The sequence below is a fragment of the Heterocephalus glaber genome, unplaced genomic scaffold, assembly GCF_053883595.1.
Source record: "Heterocephalus glaber isolate CG9 unplaced genomic scaffold, H.glaber_assembly_v1.0 deba00000678, whole genome shotgun sequence".
Classification (NCBI taxonomy): domain Eukaryota; kingdom Metazoa; phylum Chordata; class Mammalia; order Rodentia; family Bathyergidae; genus Heterocephalus; species Heterocephalus glaber.
Window position 1 is genome coordinate 436,987 of NW_028258157.1, and position 18,368 is coordinate 455,354.

General features: G+C 35.6%; 1 protein-coding gene across 8 annotated transcripts in view; it reads right to left on the minus strand.

Moving 5' to 3' along the window:
- Window positions 1–18,368, minus strand: part of Cacna2d1 (calcium voltage-gated channel auxiliary subunit alpha2delta 1) — a 428,021-nt gene that overhangs the window by 51,209 nt on the left and 358,444 nt on the right. For 5 of the 8 annotated variants that reach the window (XM_004839765.3, XM_013070349.3, XM_087206742.1 and 2 more), the window contains 7 exons: window positions 14,803–14,881; window positions 13,781–13,830; window positions 12,537–12,626; window positions 8,782–8,859; window positions 7,443–7,517; window positions 7,007–7,081; window positions 3,471–3,527 (listed from right to left, as the gene is read on the minus strand). In XM_004839765.3, coding sequence (XP_004839822.1) covers window positions 3,471–3,527; window positions 7,007–7,081; window positions 7,443–7,517; window positions 8,782–8,859; window positions 12,537–12,626; window positions 13,781–13,830; window positions 14,803–14,881 — 504 coding nt within the window. The remainder of the gene's footprint in view (window positions 1–3,470; window positions 3,528–7,006; window positions 7,082–7,442; window positions 7,518–8,781; window positions 8,860–12,536; window positions 12,627–13,780; window positions 13,831–14,802; window positions 14,882–18,368) is intronic. The other 3 variants (XM_013070350.3, XM_013070351.3, XM_087206741.1) reach the window with 1 other exon arrangement.

The window sequence follows — 18,368 nt, forward strand, 5'->3', positions numbered from 1 at the left end:
CTCAGAAATGTTATATTTTAATGATTCAAACTAATTCAAAATTCTGTATTCTATACAATAAAATTTGTGATCAAGCGATAAGCAGTGGAATAAAAATTAGGTTGTAATTAATGTCTAAATAGATCTGTAAGCCCTGGGGAAAATCAGCTCCCACTTCGATACCCCCTGTTTCTTCTGGTTAGAACATGAACATAATAATAAAGTTCACTGTGGAACAAGATCAACTATTTAGAGTTGTATCAAGTGATACTATTAGCTCAGCAAATTTGTCCCATATGATATACTTTAATTTCTCAATCAGAAAATGAAGATGCACTGAACCAATTGAAAAATGAACAAATGCATTTTAAAACTTGCTAAAGTAATGAAATATGTCATACTAGAAATTCAAAGTTCACTAGAATAAAAATCACAGTACATATGTCATTTTCCAAATGCAAATTGTTAGAAACTAGATGTTATAATGTTTATCAAAATAAATATTACCCAAATCTGACAATTACATAGCAGTAATAAATGCAAAACTATGGTGGATAAGGGCCAGGTTCACTGGAATTTTATTAATAATAGCCCCAAAATGTCCAGATCGTCAATATTTCCCACACCATTTCAGGAAAACAGACTTCCCAAGATAGTAGCAATAGCTAAAGACATACTGAAATTGAGCACACACTATTTGGATATGGAATGACTTAGTACATACGGCATGTATTTATTTTATAATTACAGCACAATGCCTTCCTTCAAGGAGTACCTCCATTTAAGTAATCAGAACTTTTAATTATCATGGGTTTTCATGAATCTTAAAGCCAATTAAAATTAATCTTCCTTGTCTTTTAAAATTAAAAAATACCACTTGTCTTTTTAAATTAAAATAGCCTATTACTACAGTCAGAAGAATCTATCGTACTGAAAGTATTAGATTTTTTCAAAGGTAAAAACACTGATCCTTCAAAGAAAGGGTCATGTAGACAAAAATATTATTTTGAATAGAGCATGTTTCATGAGAAAACACAGGCCACTATTGAAAATCCTATAAATCCTTCATTTATAAAATGAAACCTAGAAAGTTTCTATTGATAGGTCAGTTTATGTTTCAGAATTTTTTATTTAAAGTCTCATAAAATAAACTATTTCACACAAACAGCATCACATCAGCATTAAAAATTTAATAACCAATGCAAAACAAAGTCAAAATAACCCAAATGATAAGATAACTACTGAAATAAGAATGTTTGTCTTACATGCAATGGACAACGCATAGCATGACCAGACCCAAACAGCATGCAGGGAAGAGACAATATCAGGAGGGTTTGGGAATATGAAGATCATGTCCCGGTCCAGCATACAAAGACGCAGAGAGGAGAATGAAATCAGGGAAGTGCAAAGCGAGGCACAAGTTGTATTTTAAATGGCAACCCAGCTGACTGCTTTTCATAAAGGGCATGGGCACTGAAAAATTAAAAACCAGGCTAAGAAAAGAAACTATCTGGTACCTAGTTCCTGGAGGCTCAGTATGTTTTCTGGGTTTTTAAAATTCCTTTTTAAAATTTCTTCAATAATTTTAATTTTTCATTTTTTAGTACTGCAGGATTGTAGCACCTAACGATGACCTTCCTTGAGGGGAGCTGGTGCACAGACACATGTAGCAATGCTTCTGTCACCCACTTCTTCCCCTCCTCCTGCCTCCCTCCATTGCTTGGTCCCTTGCCTTTTGCAAAAGACCTCTCTATTTCCGATCTTTTATTTTGCTCTTTGCTTTCATTTTGGGTTTCTTTTATTAGAGAAATGTGATATTTAAGCTTGTGTTAGGATTTATTTAATTTAACATTTTGTTCTCAGTGTGCATCCATTTTCCCACAAGTGACTCAAGTTAATCTTTCTTTATGCAGAGTAGTACTCCGTTGCTTACACTGCATATAATACACATTCTTTATCCAATTTTAAGCATCCAACATTCCTTATTACAAATTTTGGATAGCAACGGACATAATGATGCGATCATTTGTTCAAATAAGAGGCAAAAATACAATGATAAAGTTTAGATTTGAAATAATTAAGTCAGTATCATTGTAACAGTTAATACTTCAAAAATATTCCCCAAACTGAGAAGTCTTATGTGGTTGCTAGTTTGCCATTTGGGGTTTCCTTAGAATGAAAACAAAAATAAAACAAAGCATTATTTGTGTTGTTTATTTTTTAATTATATCATAACTTTACATGCAATATTTAAAGTTGCTGCAAAAATAAATCACTAAAATGCACATTACTGTAAAAAAGTGTAATTTAAGATAATGCATAAAAGAAACATGCATGCAGAGTAACAAAATTTTAATATCTTAAGAAGGGTATACACGTGATTTTAATATCTACAGGAGTCATAAAAGACCCAAAGGCCTTCACATGCAACAACAGGAAATTCAGATTTTCACAGAGGTCCTGAGCTGGAAGGGGTTCAATGCGTCTTCTAGTTTGGGGTCTTGGTACTTCAGGAAACCCTCTGAGCTTTAGCAATGATTAGAAGCTAAATTAAACTAAAATGTACAGGAGATAGGGCCTGAGATTAGCATACATATTTCCAGATGCAGGGAGAGTGAACAGGTAGCTCACTTCCGCTTTCAAGAGGAAGACACCAGTATACTGTACTCGTGGGTTTTGTGACTGGCTCAAGGCTCAAGGATACTGAGTCTGCTGCCAGTAGGAAAGAACCAGAATTCCGGCCTTCCATCTCTGCTTTGCATTGTACCCCTCCGTACTATAATGTCATCAACAGGAAACAGTAGGTTTACATAGAAAATCTTAAATATTGTTAAACTGCCTTAGAAACTCTGAAATTATTTACAAAGTTGTAGAAAGTATCCTTTATGCTGATTTGTACCTACAGAAATAGGAATACACATAATAACTTTTACATTTTGTTGCCAATGGAGAAAAGGTTTTGCAATGAGTATGTCAGGAAGTAAAAATTCATAGCATTTGTTTGCTATTTTGAACAATTTAAATTTTCTGCACAGACATTTATCTAACTTCTAAACTTCAATTACACTTGCAGAAATTCAAAGAAATTTTGGCATAAAATGTCTAACTTATGGAAGTTAACACATTGAAATTGAACTTTTACATGCACTTAGAAGGCAATTTTACCAGCAAATGGTTAGAATCACAGATTGACATTAATTTCATGATATGTAATTTCTTTTTTAGAAGCCATCTCATTATGATTACTCTGGTTGTTAAGATTATTACAAAATTTACTCAGCAATCTGTAGCTAGCTAGGGCATACCCTCTCCCATCATTAATACAGTTTTGGTTCAGTTTATCAAGAACCAAAGCTAATTTTTGTCTCATGCTCTGGAAGCTTGGAGTCAGGAGAGGCAGCTCTAATCGTAAGCTTTAAGAGCAGAAGCTTGTTCTAAATTCTGATTTAGCAAATTTGAAAGCATTGTCACGTCCACCCTTGTTCAGTTACCTGCACATTGGGTCTTCTTTGTCTTACGTTAACTGTTGGTTTCCCTACACCAATAGGCTGAAGCAACAGAGAAACGGGAATTCATCACACTACTTATCCACACAGGGGAGGGTTCCATAGTGTAACCAGTCTGGGCCTCAGACATTTCTTGATCAGAAACAGATATAACTAATATACTTAGCATTCAAAGTATTTGGTACCACATAAAGTTCATGATGAATAAATTTTGTTAAAAATGAAAAGTTTACAAATATTTTTAGTGAATAAAAATTGGTATGCTAGTAAAAATCTTTGAGACACGATTGTTATTATTTTGTATTTTTCCTGGAATTATGTTGTCTCAAATAAAACTTCCTCTTTATTAAAAGAGAGAGAGGCAGGGAGAGGGGGAGGGGGAGGGGAGGGTTAGTGCCACACCAACAAAATGAAAATCAAAACTAAAATCAAACCGGGCCAGAGATTTAGCTCAGTGGTTTCGCCGCCTGCTGCGCAAGCGCAAGGACCCCAGTTCAATCCTGGGTACCAAAAAAAAAAAGAAAAGAAAAAAAAATCAAACAAAGAACAAGCCGGAGAGAGACCCTTGGGCCCCTCCCGGTCCACCCATGAGGTCAGAGTGAGATGCTCTCTGCTCTGTGCCTCCGGGGACCAGGCCGACCTTGCAGGGAGCTTGCCAGCCTGAGAGCTGGGAGAGAGAAGTTCTTGTTGTTTATAAACCACCGCCCTGTTCTTTTTATGTCTGTTTGTTGTTTTTGTCATAGCAGCCTAGATTACAGAATTATGATAGAACATTAAAAAATCTTAGACATCAAAATTTGTTCCTCTGCGTTCTGCAAAGATATCAAATGTTGTGTCTATTGAACTAATGGACAAATTCTACCATAGCACTGTAGATTTATTTTAATGTCCCCCAAAACAGATTACACATAATTCCCTATTCAATAAATATATTTGTCAGAATTGGTCAAAATGAAATAGCTAGTAAATAGACCTGGGAAAAGGGGAAGAAATATAAAATGCATTTTGATATAAACCAGTAAACAAATGCCACATTATTGAAAATGCAGGCAATAGTATGATTCCTTAGAAAGGTACATATGTAAGAAGTTCATAGTGACTTCATTTCCTGATATTCTGGGCTTTTTAAAGGCACTTGTGCTACCTTACACAAAACACAACAGTGTAATAAAATATTTTGAAATAAGATTATAATATCAGGGAGAAAATATAAGATATTGAGCAAGGAATACATACTTGCATAACACTATATTTTTACCTCATCAAATAATAATGAGCACGATAGATGTAGCTTTATTTTCTTTCATTTTTATTGATGAATTATTAATGAAAGAATAATTCTGTTAGCATAGCATCTGCTACTATATTGACTCTTTGTATTTGACAACTTCTCAGTCAGCTTGTATCATCTTTTTGTAAGGTTCTTGTATAAATCTGTATAGCATGTAGTTTTACCCATAAAATAGGAATCACAGTATTTATTATGTTAAGGATGAAAATTCATGAACAAATTTCAGGAAAATATAGCACATTATTACACAAATGTTTTTTCTTTTGGTAATTTTCAGACAGTATTTTTTGAAATGTCCTTCTGTTGCATACTTCTTTTAATAAAATCTACACTAAATTACGAAATGCTAATTTCACCTAGCCTTTCATGAACATTTCTACAAAATTTATATTTTCTTTGTGATTTTATGAAGTTGGTGAATTGATTATTCCAAATATGAGTGAAATATATATTAACATCATTCAAACAGTAATAAGATACTATATGTATGTCATTAGGAAAAGCTGAATGGGGAAAACCTTTTTCAAATTATTACCTCTTTTTCGCCATGAAAACAATCTAAACTGCTGTTACCACTAGATGATGGATTTATATATCTTCCTAATACATATATTTCTGTCATTATTAATTTTTGTCTATATTTTAGTTCCTTTAGGGGAAGGTTAAAGTCTACAATCAGAAAAGTAGGGATCTTTTGCACATTTCAACACATTTTCATTGCTTTTAGATTACTTAGCAGGATATAATTTAAAATACTTTGAACATACAAAGACCAAAAATAATGCAAAAATGTAAGCCTTCTTTAATATTTAAAGATATAAATGTTTTCAATTACAGCATAAATTCCAGGACAATTACTTGGCCATAAACAACTATATTAAGAGGAATTTAACATGACTTGCTTTTCAGAACTGTGATAGTCTAATAACATGAGAAGTAGCTAGCATACCTTTCTATGAAAGTAATATATTTAAAAATAATGGGAGGATGATCACCAGCTACAGTTGCTGAGCTGATCTTTATACCCTTATGGACTGTAAGTGAAAAAAAGTTCAAAAGTAGGAAAAATTAAAATAGGGAAGTTAATTATAATGTCTAATCTTATTTAGCATATATTAAAATAACATACTTTATTTAATATAGTTTTATACTTAGTATTGGTGGCTCTTAATTGTTTTGGGGGTTTTTTTGATACTGGGGATCAAACTCACGACCTTGTGCTTGCAAGGCAGCTAAATCCTCAGCCCTAGTGGCTCTTAATTCTTGATCTGAACAACACTTAAATGCCACAAGGTCACGAGTGTGTGTGTGTGTGTGTGTGTGTGTGCGCGCGCGCGCGCGCGCGCACTTCTGTGCTAATGCATGGGCTTGGCATAAGGAAGTCTGCATGGTTTAATGTATCTTCAAAGTTAAACAAGAACATAAAGGCCGGGGATTTAGCTCAGTGGTTCCACTGCCTGCCTCACAAGTGCAAGGACCGGAGTTCGATCCCTGGTACCAAAAAAACCCCAAAAAACAAAAACAAAAAAGAACATAAAGATGTTTATAAAATTGCAATTATATAGGATTTTGTCTGATTTTACAACTAGCTAAATAAGTTTTGTCATTAATGCCTTGTCAAGCGCTAATGAAAAGTGAAAGGAGTTGCACGAGACATTTTCTGGAAACATTTCGTAACTTTGGAAAACAGGCATAAAGGTGAAGGTAACATGGCTGATCTGAGGGATTTTATGACTTCCAGATTAACCCACGGAGTAAAAACACGGTCCCAGTCTGAAGCTCACCACCCGGTTCCTGCCTACTGAACTTGGTACACATCTCTCCAAGCCTGCCCGGAAGGGGGAAGAAACCCTGGGAGAGGAGAGCAGAGAGGACTGGAAGAGATGCGCACCGGAGGATGCAACCACGGCCAAGGACTGTGGCCAGTGCTCACCAGGGTCTCCCGCAGCTGTAACCAAATCTGCAAGTGGGATTTATGAAGACGAGGGCCAGGAGGTAAGACTGGCAGTCTCTGCAGAAAGATTACTAACTCAGCTAATTGCCTTGAAAAAAATGAAAACCTTTTTCACGTCTTTATTTATCATCAGCTGTAACCTTGTCATTAAGGAAAGGAACCACAGTGCAGACTATTCTGTTGTATGTAATGCCATAAAGTGAATCTTAAAATGACAATCCCAATAAGCACATGAACCACTAATGATACAAAATACTAATCATGGTAAACACATACCTTTGGCTGAAGATTTGGATGCAGCAACACATAACCATTAGGATCAATTGCAAAATAATAGCCATTGGGGCATAGCTGAAAAAAATCAAAAAGCATTTATAGACATCCTGAGTCACAATAAGAAATGCATCTGTTCTTTAAAAAAATCTTTTGATAAATTATTTATTAAAAACATTTTATAGCATGCAACATGGGAGCTCTACATTTTATTGGTAATGATTTGGGGGTTTTTTTGGTATTGGGGATCGAACTCGGGAACTTGCACTTGTGAGGCATGCAGCTCTACATTTTATTTTAAGGACATTTTTAAACATTTAGTTTTTTGTTAAAGTAACTGCACGTAATTTCTTAGAATTACTTAAATGCCTTATGGACAAGCTAAAGTAGTCCACAGTTCGAAACTAGGAAGGCTATCGGAAGAGTAATTGCATCTTACCGTGAAGCGTGGTGTCAGTCTCTTAATGTCTTCCAAAGAGACATCGACACCCATCACACCAAGAATCAGCTGGTTCTATAAAAGATGGCAAAAGTTAATGCATTTTATACCACAGTTTATCTGTTTCTGCACAATTATTGTATATGTTTATCACTTTACTACAGTAATGGTTACAGCCCATAGTAGCTTAAATAATTACATGAAGATGAGGCACATTTGCTGTCAGTTAAAGGATTCTTGGGTTTGTTTTCCTCAATTTTATCATCATTATTGTTTAGCTTACATGAAATCTTGATGACTGTGTTTAAATATAAGACATATATAGTGTGAGCCCAGACTGGGCAGCCTAGCTACCTAGTGAAACTCTATCTCAATATAAAAATTCTGAACACATATGAGAAGGATTTAGACAACTATCCCTTCCTGAGCTCCAATATTTAGAACTCAGATATATTTAACAATGGCAATAGTCCCCAGGTAGAAATAACTAATGTTTTATATGGCTATATTATTAAAATAAATAATTCAATTGAGATTTATAACTGAATGAACAATGCTTAAGCACAATGGACTTCATTAAACCATAAACTAGAAATAAATATCCCCTCAAGTCGGAAGTATCACCTATATTATAAAGTAAGTGTTTAGTATGAAAAAAATACAACTTCTGCAGTCTCTCATTTGGAATCAAGCTAAGAAATAGGAATGCAGTCCTGTGTTTAAATCAAAAGTACTAAACAAATAAAAAAGTAAGTACAAGATATTTTGTAATAATGATTCAGAATGTTCAAGAGGCAGCATTTTATTTCACAGACAGTACTACCAGAGCTACAGAAATCAAGTGTTTTAATGAAACTCATTAAGTATTTTTCCTGTATCTTACAAAATAGGAAAAAATACTACACATCAGACCCGTAAGTTACAGGGTTACTTAAAAAATCTACTGTTTGGGAGTCAGAAGAGTAAGGATTCAATAAGTATATCTGTGTACATCTGCTACAAATAGCACTATGTGGTCTTCTGATATTTTTCTGAACTCCATGAATGTTTCAAATGGATTTTTAAAATGTGCACACAATATTGTTGTCCATTTGTCATGTAATTACTCCCACGTCTGCCTTGTGCTCTCAGGGGGCACAGTTAGGCGACTCTGCTGGGGACCGGGTGCTAGGCCCATCCTCTTTCCCAGGGCCTCTGGGTATGCAGCGGTGGCCACAGGCCTCCAGCTGAAAGACAGGTGGCCTGTGCACATTTCCTCACAGAAATATCTTCTCCACATTGAGTTTCAATGTCCCAGTTTATCATTTACTGTTATTAATTTGATCAATTAACTTTTAACCTTTAAATTTGTCTCATTTTCAGACTGGCCGGTTCTGTTGAAGACCGGAAGAGTTCCAGTAATGACGAGTCCCAGTTCCTAAAAATAGATGCAGAGAAAAGACAAATGAGCTACAGTTTCAACTCTGCCCTGTTGCACTGGCCTCTGATATCTAACGCTTTAAGTTATAATTACTTTATAAAGAACCACTAAAATAGCAACAAATTTTAATATCTATTAGTTTATTTTTTTAAAAAATCACTAAAAAGTCTTGAAGTCAATAAAACTTGTTATGCAACTATTTAAGAATGCAATGTTTAAAATAATATTCTAAATGAGAATTACAAATAAATAAAAATAATTAACTTACACAAACAACACATAGCCTCTCATTTTTTCAGTAATTCTACCCAATCCCACCTTTTTTTTTTTTTCAGTGACAGTTCACTTATGATCATGGTCCTCCACATTCATAATGGTATTCATATAATTTTAAATGATTTATTCCTTTTTTGTGGCTTAATTCTTAAGTTTTTTGATCCTATACCAAAATTTTCATGCTATAGCAGAAATGGGTAGTTGAATAACATAAATAGAAACATACTATTGATACTGTATTTCTAGAATATTCTAGATAAATACTTGTCATTTAAAAGAAGCAATATTACTTCTAAGTATTCCCCCAAAGTAAACAATACTTTGTGATACAGTAAAATAACACAGAAAGAACTGAAGATATTGAACAGGAAATCCTAGTTCTAGACACTTTAACGTAACAAATATAATGCCATTCTATTATTCATTATGTAGATAAATTCATATATTAAATGAATCCATGGAGATTAGTATTACCAGCTGATTTTATATTCCTGTCATCTGTGGCCAGAGTGTGTGTGTGTGTGTGTGTGTGTGTGTGTGTGTGTGTGTGTGTATGCATTATTATTTCATGTCAAACATTTTCAACAAAATAATTTCTTAAGCAAATAGCAAATTTGCCAAATTGGCAAAATATTTAGTAATTTTTCAGGAAAACATTCTTAAACCAAATTGTCATCAACTCTGTTTTGATTCTAAAAACAGCATAGTCTTATGAAGAAAATTTCCTTAAAAGGCTGTGGTTCATAATTGTGCCCATGGTAATCTCTAAAATAATGGGAACTAAGTTAGAGACTAGGGACAATCACAAAAAAGCTTCCAGGAACATAAGGCAAAATTATTTTATGTAAAGAAAATGAAGGAACCACTACAAGTAGTTGATAGGCAGGTGCATTATGCTGTACATATTAGCTTTCCATTTAGTTTTAAGGGGAGGTTAATGAAAATATCCTTAATCACACAAATTAATATTCTCAGTAAAAACCTTCTACCTCAATAACTTCAGGATAGAAACTAATTTTTAGATTAATTTCTAAAGCTAATATTTGAAAGATAATTCAGTGAAGATTACTTTGGAGAGATTCCAATTTAAATTATAATTTATTTGTGCATTTTAAAAATTTCACCATGATAAAATCAAGATGTATATGGACATAGTCTTTTTCTTTGCATTGCTTTTGCATTTGTACAAAATACCATGACAGGCTTCTTATAAAATGATCCTATGCATCCTAAAATGAGATCCTAGGTTACTAACATTAGATTTCAGACCATTGCAGAACTCAGCTTCCATGCCCTCCTCATTCATCAAGAGGACCAGAAGAGGAATATTCTGTTCCCAGACACTGTGCACAACTTTAGAAAATTAAACAAGAAACAGATACCTTTTCTGCCCCTAAGATTTCATTTTTATGTACTAGAGCTCAACTCTTTTCATAAAATTTTTATATATATTTTACTTACTTTTCTCCCAAATAAATTGATAACCTCCACAATATTTTCCTAATCTTGTTTCAGGCCTTGTGTCCTATTATCCCAAAAGGTGATCATAGTATTATTCCTTCTCTACACGCAAATTTTAATTTAGAGCTCACGCCATCAATTACAGAGAACTGACTTGTATTCACATGTGTAGCTAAAATGTCAAAAATTTTAAATCATTCCTCTCTCTCTCTACCTCAAATATATGATTTCTTTCCTTTGTAAAGCCAGAGCTCTTTGAATTTTCCATATTATATTTATTACATTTTGTCCTGAAATATACCTTTTTATTTTAACAAAACTGTTTATTTGACAGCATGTGCTGTATGCAGTATGTATTTGATTATAAAAATAACTTAAATACATGATGGGTCACACCATTCTCAAATCAATAAAAAGAATTACACTGTTCCTACTGAATATCCAAATTGTGTGCCCCTTATTTTATATGTAGTTCCAGCTTGTAAAATGGACATTTCCTAATGTCATTTCTGCTATCAGGAAGAACCTTGCCAGCAGTGCAGATATTCTGGTTAATGAACTCTTGGTCATAGGAAACACAACAGGCCATGATTATCGACTCCCCTAATATACACTGTCCTGTGACAGATTTGGAGGGGTGAAACACTGTGGCCATAGATTTAGATGACCATGTGACCTTAAGTAAATAAGTGACATCGAGAAGGAACACTGGGCAGGCATTATAGCTAGGACTCGAGGTAAGTGAGCGTGCCTTTATCTTACATAGCATGCAAGGCTGCTGGTAATAGTGCCTATTTTCTTCTAACTTCCTGTACATGTTTATTTTTTAAGAAGCAAATGATAAGTAATCCTAAACGGATTTCACTCTGCCCTTTGGGTTCATCACTACATTTAGAACAGAAATAAGGACACACAACTGGATTCCAAGTAGGGAAGAGGGTATTTTTGAATCAGCATTTACTTTTCAGGGCTTAGTGTTTTGGCTTTCTCCAATATGTGATTTCAGTAAACTGTTAAGAAAGCCTTCAAATTAGGATTGAGCATATGGATAAATATTAGCTGATGTACTTATCTATTACTTTTGCATCAGGAAAACAAAAATAATATCAACACAACTTTGGGCTTCCTAAGGTCTTGGCTGGGCCACGTTTTGTTGTGGGTGAGGGACAGTGTTGTTTGGGCACTGCAGGATATTTAGGAGGCCAGGGGTGCTCCTACAAGCTGCAAGCCCTAGCCCTGGGCCAGGACAGTCAGAAATGTCTACAGACATTTTCAGACAAGGGAAAGTCTCCCAGCTAAGAACTGCTGCTTTGGAGTATGATGGGCACCAGTACTAATACACCAACAGTGCAGTGGACAATTCAACACATGGCTGTTATCACACACCACAACCAGTCAGCTCAAAGTCATACTTCCATAAAGATCTCCAGGATTGAATTGAAAGCAGGGATTTTATATGAAGAAGTGATTAGGTTTGTGCTGATTCCAGGGCAGGGTGAGATTTTTGTTTGTCTAACTGAATATACTTCTGAATTTTGGTGAATCTGCCTACAGTTGTGCAGGTCATACATATTTCTATTAGCTGACATCTACTTGAAAAATACTTCCTTCCAAATTCTTGAAGGAATAGGTTTTCTTCCACATTTCTTTTGGCTTTATTCTTTTACATTAAAAATTCAAAATGTTACTGAAGTGCTGAAAATTCATGATTCTATGTTAGAAATTCTACATTCTCAGTAGATCAAATGCAAAATAACACTGTATGTTTGTGGTTCTCTATTTCACACAAATCTAGGATTTTAATCAATTCTCTAAATTCTAGCAAAGAAGTCTGTGAGCAAAGAATTTTAGGAAGGGCTCCCTGAAGATTAAAGGAGAAATTCATCTAGGAAAAAGTCACTCTGCAGACTCTCCAGCTCAGTATCCCAAGCTCTTACCAGCGCATCCAAGTACACATTTGTCCACTGGACTTTTCTAGCTTTTTCTCCCGCTAAAACCATCGGTCTTCCTAGTACGTCCAGATATTCCTATTTGTACAAGAAGGAAAAGTTACGGTTTAAAACTGGGGATGCTGTGTGTTTAAAAAAACTTCCAAAGGAAAAAAGTAATCTAGCGTTAAACAGGAATATGGAAGCAAACTCCTGAGAGAGTGAACATATAATCCCTAAATTCTACTTTGGGCATTCCATAAGTGGTATTCCACATACCCTGAATCACCAATATATGGTTTATTTATACAATATATTGATTCCAGTTTTTTCCTAGTAACAAGCAGAACTCCCAGTGCTAAGTGAACTATGTTCCTTACGAATATCTTCATGTTGATATAAACTATTGAGGATCTGTGATTTACTGTGAGAAACTGAACAAATTGGAAATAATAAAGCAGCCACCCTCTTGGTTTCCTATCACAGACTTTTTGGCTGAAATTCCAAACTACATTTAATCATATCAAAAATAACTGAAATACTGTGTCCAGTCTTGACATCAGACTCAACTGCAGCGCTGTTTCGTCTCAGCATTCAATGCACTTGGCGTTCATTTCCACAAAGGCCAGGCTACCTCTGCTAGACTGTGACTTTGTCTATCTTGTAGATTCTTAGCTATGTTTAGAATTAACCAACACTTTTAAATAGTAATTTATGGATACTGTAGAGTAGTATATATTCAAATTAACTTAATTACTGAATTCTGCAAAATTTACTTAATACACTTGCTTTCCACTAAACGTTAGAGAATCACCTCCTTGAAACTCCTCTTTAAACAAGTCAATAGATTTGCAGTGATTACCCATACTGAGTAGACGCTTATAAATTTGTCCAGAATAATGACTGCTTAGGATTCCATATGATTAAGAACTCGTTTACATGATTTGTAACAATCAGGTTCGAATTGCCTTAGACTGTTCGTCAATATGATTTTACTCATTTCTCATGCTGTTTTTAACATCTCATGCTGTTTTTAACATACTCAATTTAACCATGAATTTTGGATGCTTGGAAATACTGGGAATCTTAATAAGACCAGTATGTTACCATGATATGCATGATTTTAATACTCCTAATATTATGGACCTTTCTTTTCATTTTCAGCTGCTTTCAGCACACTGAACATATTTAAATTATAAAAGAAACATTTTGAATTTTGAAAAATAATTTAAGTAAGATTTAACTAACCATACCTGAGTATTAATCCTTATTGCTCCAATGGATGGAATTTCATAATAATAACCTGAAATACACATACATTATAAATATGGATATTACATCATAATGAAGAACCACAAAAATTGCTTTATGATTTGTAGGGAAAAAGGATATTCTTTTCACTTCTACATTGAGCAAAAATGAAAGTATAAATACAAATGATGAATTCAGAAAATGTTTCATTAACAAATATTCACAACTGTATAAATATTTTGAAATAAATAGAACTATATTTCTTAGATAGTATAAAATATCCTCTACTACAAAGTAGTAGGAAAACTAGCATCATTGAAATAGTTTTTCACCAGAGAATTATAAAAGATGCAGAAAGATATACAATTATAATATGCATATAAAATATATTTCTAGGGCCGGGGACTTAGTTCAGTGGTTTCGCCGCCTGCTGCACAAGCGCAAGTCCCCAAGTTCGATCTCAAGTACCAAAAAAAATATATATATATATGTGTATATTTCTAACTTTCAGAATATATTCAGGTTCCTCTTGTTTCTGTGGTTTCACAGTTTATTTTCCAAACACTATAATTTTTCTAAGTACAAAGGAAATATGGGCACTGCATGAAATTTAAATTATCTAGGAATGTATGAGACATTTTTCAAAAAAACAGTAATTCAGTCAGAGAAAAAAACGTACACGTGCCACACTGTCATACATAAATTATGTAAAATTCAGGTATTCTTTCATTTCTAATTTTCCATATGAAATTATATCCATTATGTATGTTTAACATTCAATATAATGTATTTTTTTTGAGTTTAAAATATTATGATCAGCAGATGACTGCAATTTTTATAATGGAATATTAATGTCAAGTTTTTGAGGTTTGTTTTCTCTACAGAAGCATCTTCAGAACTGTGTTGTTGCTTCAGTTCTGACAAAATGATCGACAACTTCGCATTATGTTAAATGGGACATGTGCCTAACAACAGTGGGCAGGAGAGTTTTCCTCCAATAAAACACAGCGAGGAAGCAGCTCACCTTTGTTTTCGCAGGCCATCCACTGGATGGGTCCTCGGTCGTAGTTGTGCTGACCCACGGAAAATGTGAACACGCGAACCTGTGTGAGGTGGAAACACAGGCTGATGACAATGCAATCAAAGAGCAAAACAGCAAAATCGATACATTAAATAAAAGCAAATTTTTCATGAGGAGAAAGTCTGAGTTCAGTAAAGAGTTCAGGGAAGCCCTGGAGAGAGACCGCACACCTGCTCCAAGCACCGATTTAAACCTGCCCCAGGTGCCAACTATAAACGAGCACCGCAGGGCCTGCACCACGGCCCGGACTCGGCCAAGTGGGCCGAGGCTGCAGACGGAAGAGGCGGCTTCCAGCTCCATTTCCCCTTCATCTTCCTCCCCTGCACTTGGCCGGGCACCCACACACCGGCCACTGCTGGGGGCACCTCCCCTGTACCATGGGTAAACTGTGATGACATGGATACAAAAAGGTCATCGTAGTTTAGTTCCCTAGGGCAATGTGGTAAGTTTTGCTGCTTTTGCACCACGGGCATATTGAATATGGACCCATATCACTGCGATGTTAGTATATTTCTTTCTAGAAAAGCTGGCTGGCATAGATGCGTGTTTTAAGCTCCCAGCTTTTCCCTAATTGATGTGCATTGACTAATTCAACTGACACTTTCTGTTTTATCTATTTTGCCTTTTACCCATTAATACACAGCACATATCATGCACAGCTGTTTTTCTTTCCTTGGTCCCAGGCACACACCAGGGTGACCCTGACCCTCAGAGCTGGCTGTGCAGGAGCCTCCCGGAAGTGGACACATCTGAGCTTTAGTCACTTCGAAGCTGTTAGCGATGAACGACGACAGCACGTAGGCTAACGGTGGGGCTGGCTGGCGAGTGTGCGGGCTGCCCCCTTCCTGTGTTTCCTTTCTTCTTTTCTGTCTTTCTACTCTCTCTAGGAGTTCTCCCTCAAAACTCAACGGCTTCATCTTCTTGACTTCTTCAATTGGGTCACGGGGGCGTCTGTCTGTCTGTCTGTTTCCAAGTCACGCTCACCTGCTTGAGCTTGCTCCTAACGGGGAACACGGTCAGAGGCAGCATGGTCACCCTAACCGAGAGTGGATTTAACTGCTGACCTTTCCAGATCATGTCTGGAGCCAGGAAACACTGCAGGGTCTTCAGAAAGCACTGGGTGTGTCGTTCACAGAGGCCTTGGGGGTTCAAGCAGCACAGCTGTCCCTCCTGTCCCCACTACCAGGACCAGGCTCCACGGAGCCTCTCTCCCACACATCCGTCATGTGCAGAAGGAGCAAGAGCGGCCGAAATGACCCCATCTGTGCTCTGGGAGGCGGGCATTTGTAGCAAGAGGCTAATTTAGACCTACACCATGTGATTATCTTGACTGATGCTATTCAAGTAGTCCAAACACACACTGAACTTATCCTCAACTCTCCAGCTCAAAGGGAAAACAGGCTTATATGGCTCTATCTATCTCAGTACAAAAGTTCCACTCAACTCCCGTGTTTGTCTACATGGAGCCCCGGAGGCTGTCAAAATTAAGAATTTGAGGGAAGACCTGGGTGTGGAAACACACATTCCATCACATTTAACTACAAGGTTTTACATAAGCTAAACTATCTCTGTTCCTTTTTCACATAGGTGCTTGGCTATTTAAATGCAAGCTGCTGAATCACTCGCATATTATTAGTGTTTTATTTGCATCTATTTTCTCCGTTTTTACTTGCCTAGTAGCAGACATCTTTAATGACTCAGTATTTTTCTGAAATTTTTCTCCCAGTGGATCCTAAAATCTTAAGACTTACAAGTGCAACGTCCTTTTCACAATTTATGCAGTTACTTTTCGGTATTCCCATTACAGTATTTCGAAAGCCTAGTAGATCTCAGGTGTTCCTTTTCTCTTAGGTTTATATATTCACACATATATTTAACAATTTTATAAATCATATGGGTTATTTTACTACTTTCTGAAATTATTTTATAAATGTAAACTTCATTGGGGAAAAGATTAATATAAGACTCAAAACTTACACTTGAAAAGTCAATATGAAAATGATTCTTTTCTCAGGTGCTGCATCATTGCTGAACTTGCCTTACTCTGTACATTTTAGATAATTATGCAGTAAGGCTTTGAACTTCACCGATGTCACAAACATTTGCACTGCACATTTTGTAGTGCATGTAGATAAAGAACTGGTTAGATTTTATAAAAATCTGCATATAATAATTTTCTACTTGGAACTGTAATTGGTTTCATTCCTCTTAGTTTGTGCTGTTTTACTGCCACCCTGTGGGAAAGCCAACAAACTAACTCTAAAATTTCAGAGGCTGAAACCCACAGAGATAATAGCTATTCCAACTTTACTGATGTTTTCTCCTTCTTTAAATTTAAAATTCTTCTTTAGTCATAATTTTGGAGAAATAGGAAAATAAAGAGATACCTGGAAGTATGCATAATTTTAAATTTAAGACTTTTGATTCTCAAAGATATGTATTTGTAGAGTTATCTTATTAGTGTACTTGCAACTTGGAAAGAGACCACTTGCATACGTACGAAACAACTCAAAATTGTAAACAGGGAGTCACAAAAGCTAAATATTTCATCAGAACTTTCAAGTCGGCATATTACTTACTAATATGTCTCTTTCATGGAAAACTCAACTGTTGCGGAGGAAAACGGTTTCACCCATGTCTAGTAGCACATTTGAAATACACATCAGGTTCATGTGACAAATATACCCTGGAAATCTTCCACGTGCAATGTTCCTAGGAAACCAGCTAAACGTTGCTGAACTATCCTGTATGACTTTAAGTAGGTTCTTCTTTCAAAATGTTTGCTTCTGTGAAATTTTCGTCATAAGGTCACACGAGACAAGCACAGTAATAAATGGCTTTCATAGATATTTCCATGTGTGAGGAAACAGCAGAGACTAAATGTCGGATTGGGTTGAAGTAGATCCAAGAGTGCACAATTTAGCACCGAGTGTGGTACCTCCTGCACAAATGGAAACACTAAATTCAGCAAAAAGGGTCAAGTTGGATGGGTGCTCTCCACTTTCCAGAGGGACTGAGGACAGGGTCTGCCGTCACCCAGCAGGGAGCTGTTCATTACCACATGCAGGAGGAAGAACGGAGCCCAAACTGGACTAGACTCCTCTTTCACTGCATCAGTTCAGCTCTTTCATTATTTTTGTATCATAGTAAATTTCTAATGTTTATATTTTGTAGGCATGCTCACTGGAAAGAATACAATTCTCAGGCAAATATTAAGTATATTCATACACTTATATTATTTACATCTTGTATTACTTCTATAGGATACAAAAATTCTTGGAATTCTTGACTCATGCTTATAAGCATATTCTTTAAGGTAATAGTAATCCAGGAAGCAGATTTAATACAATTAGACACAAATTAAGAATCGGTCTTTATTACTAGTTGTAAACTTACATAACTTTACCTTCAGATGTTTGGAAAAAGTAAATTTTTCTCTTAAAGTATTCAAACCCGATGACTACCCTGGCCTGCCTGATTGGAGAAAACTTAATTAACAGCAAATTTGA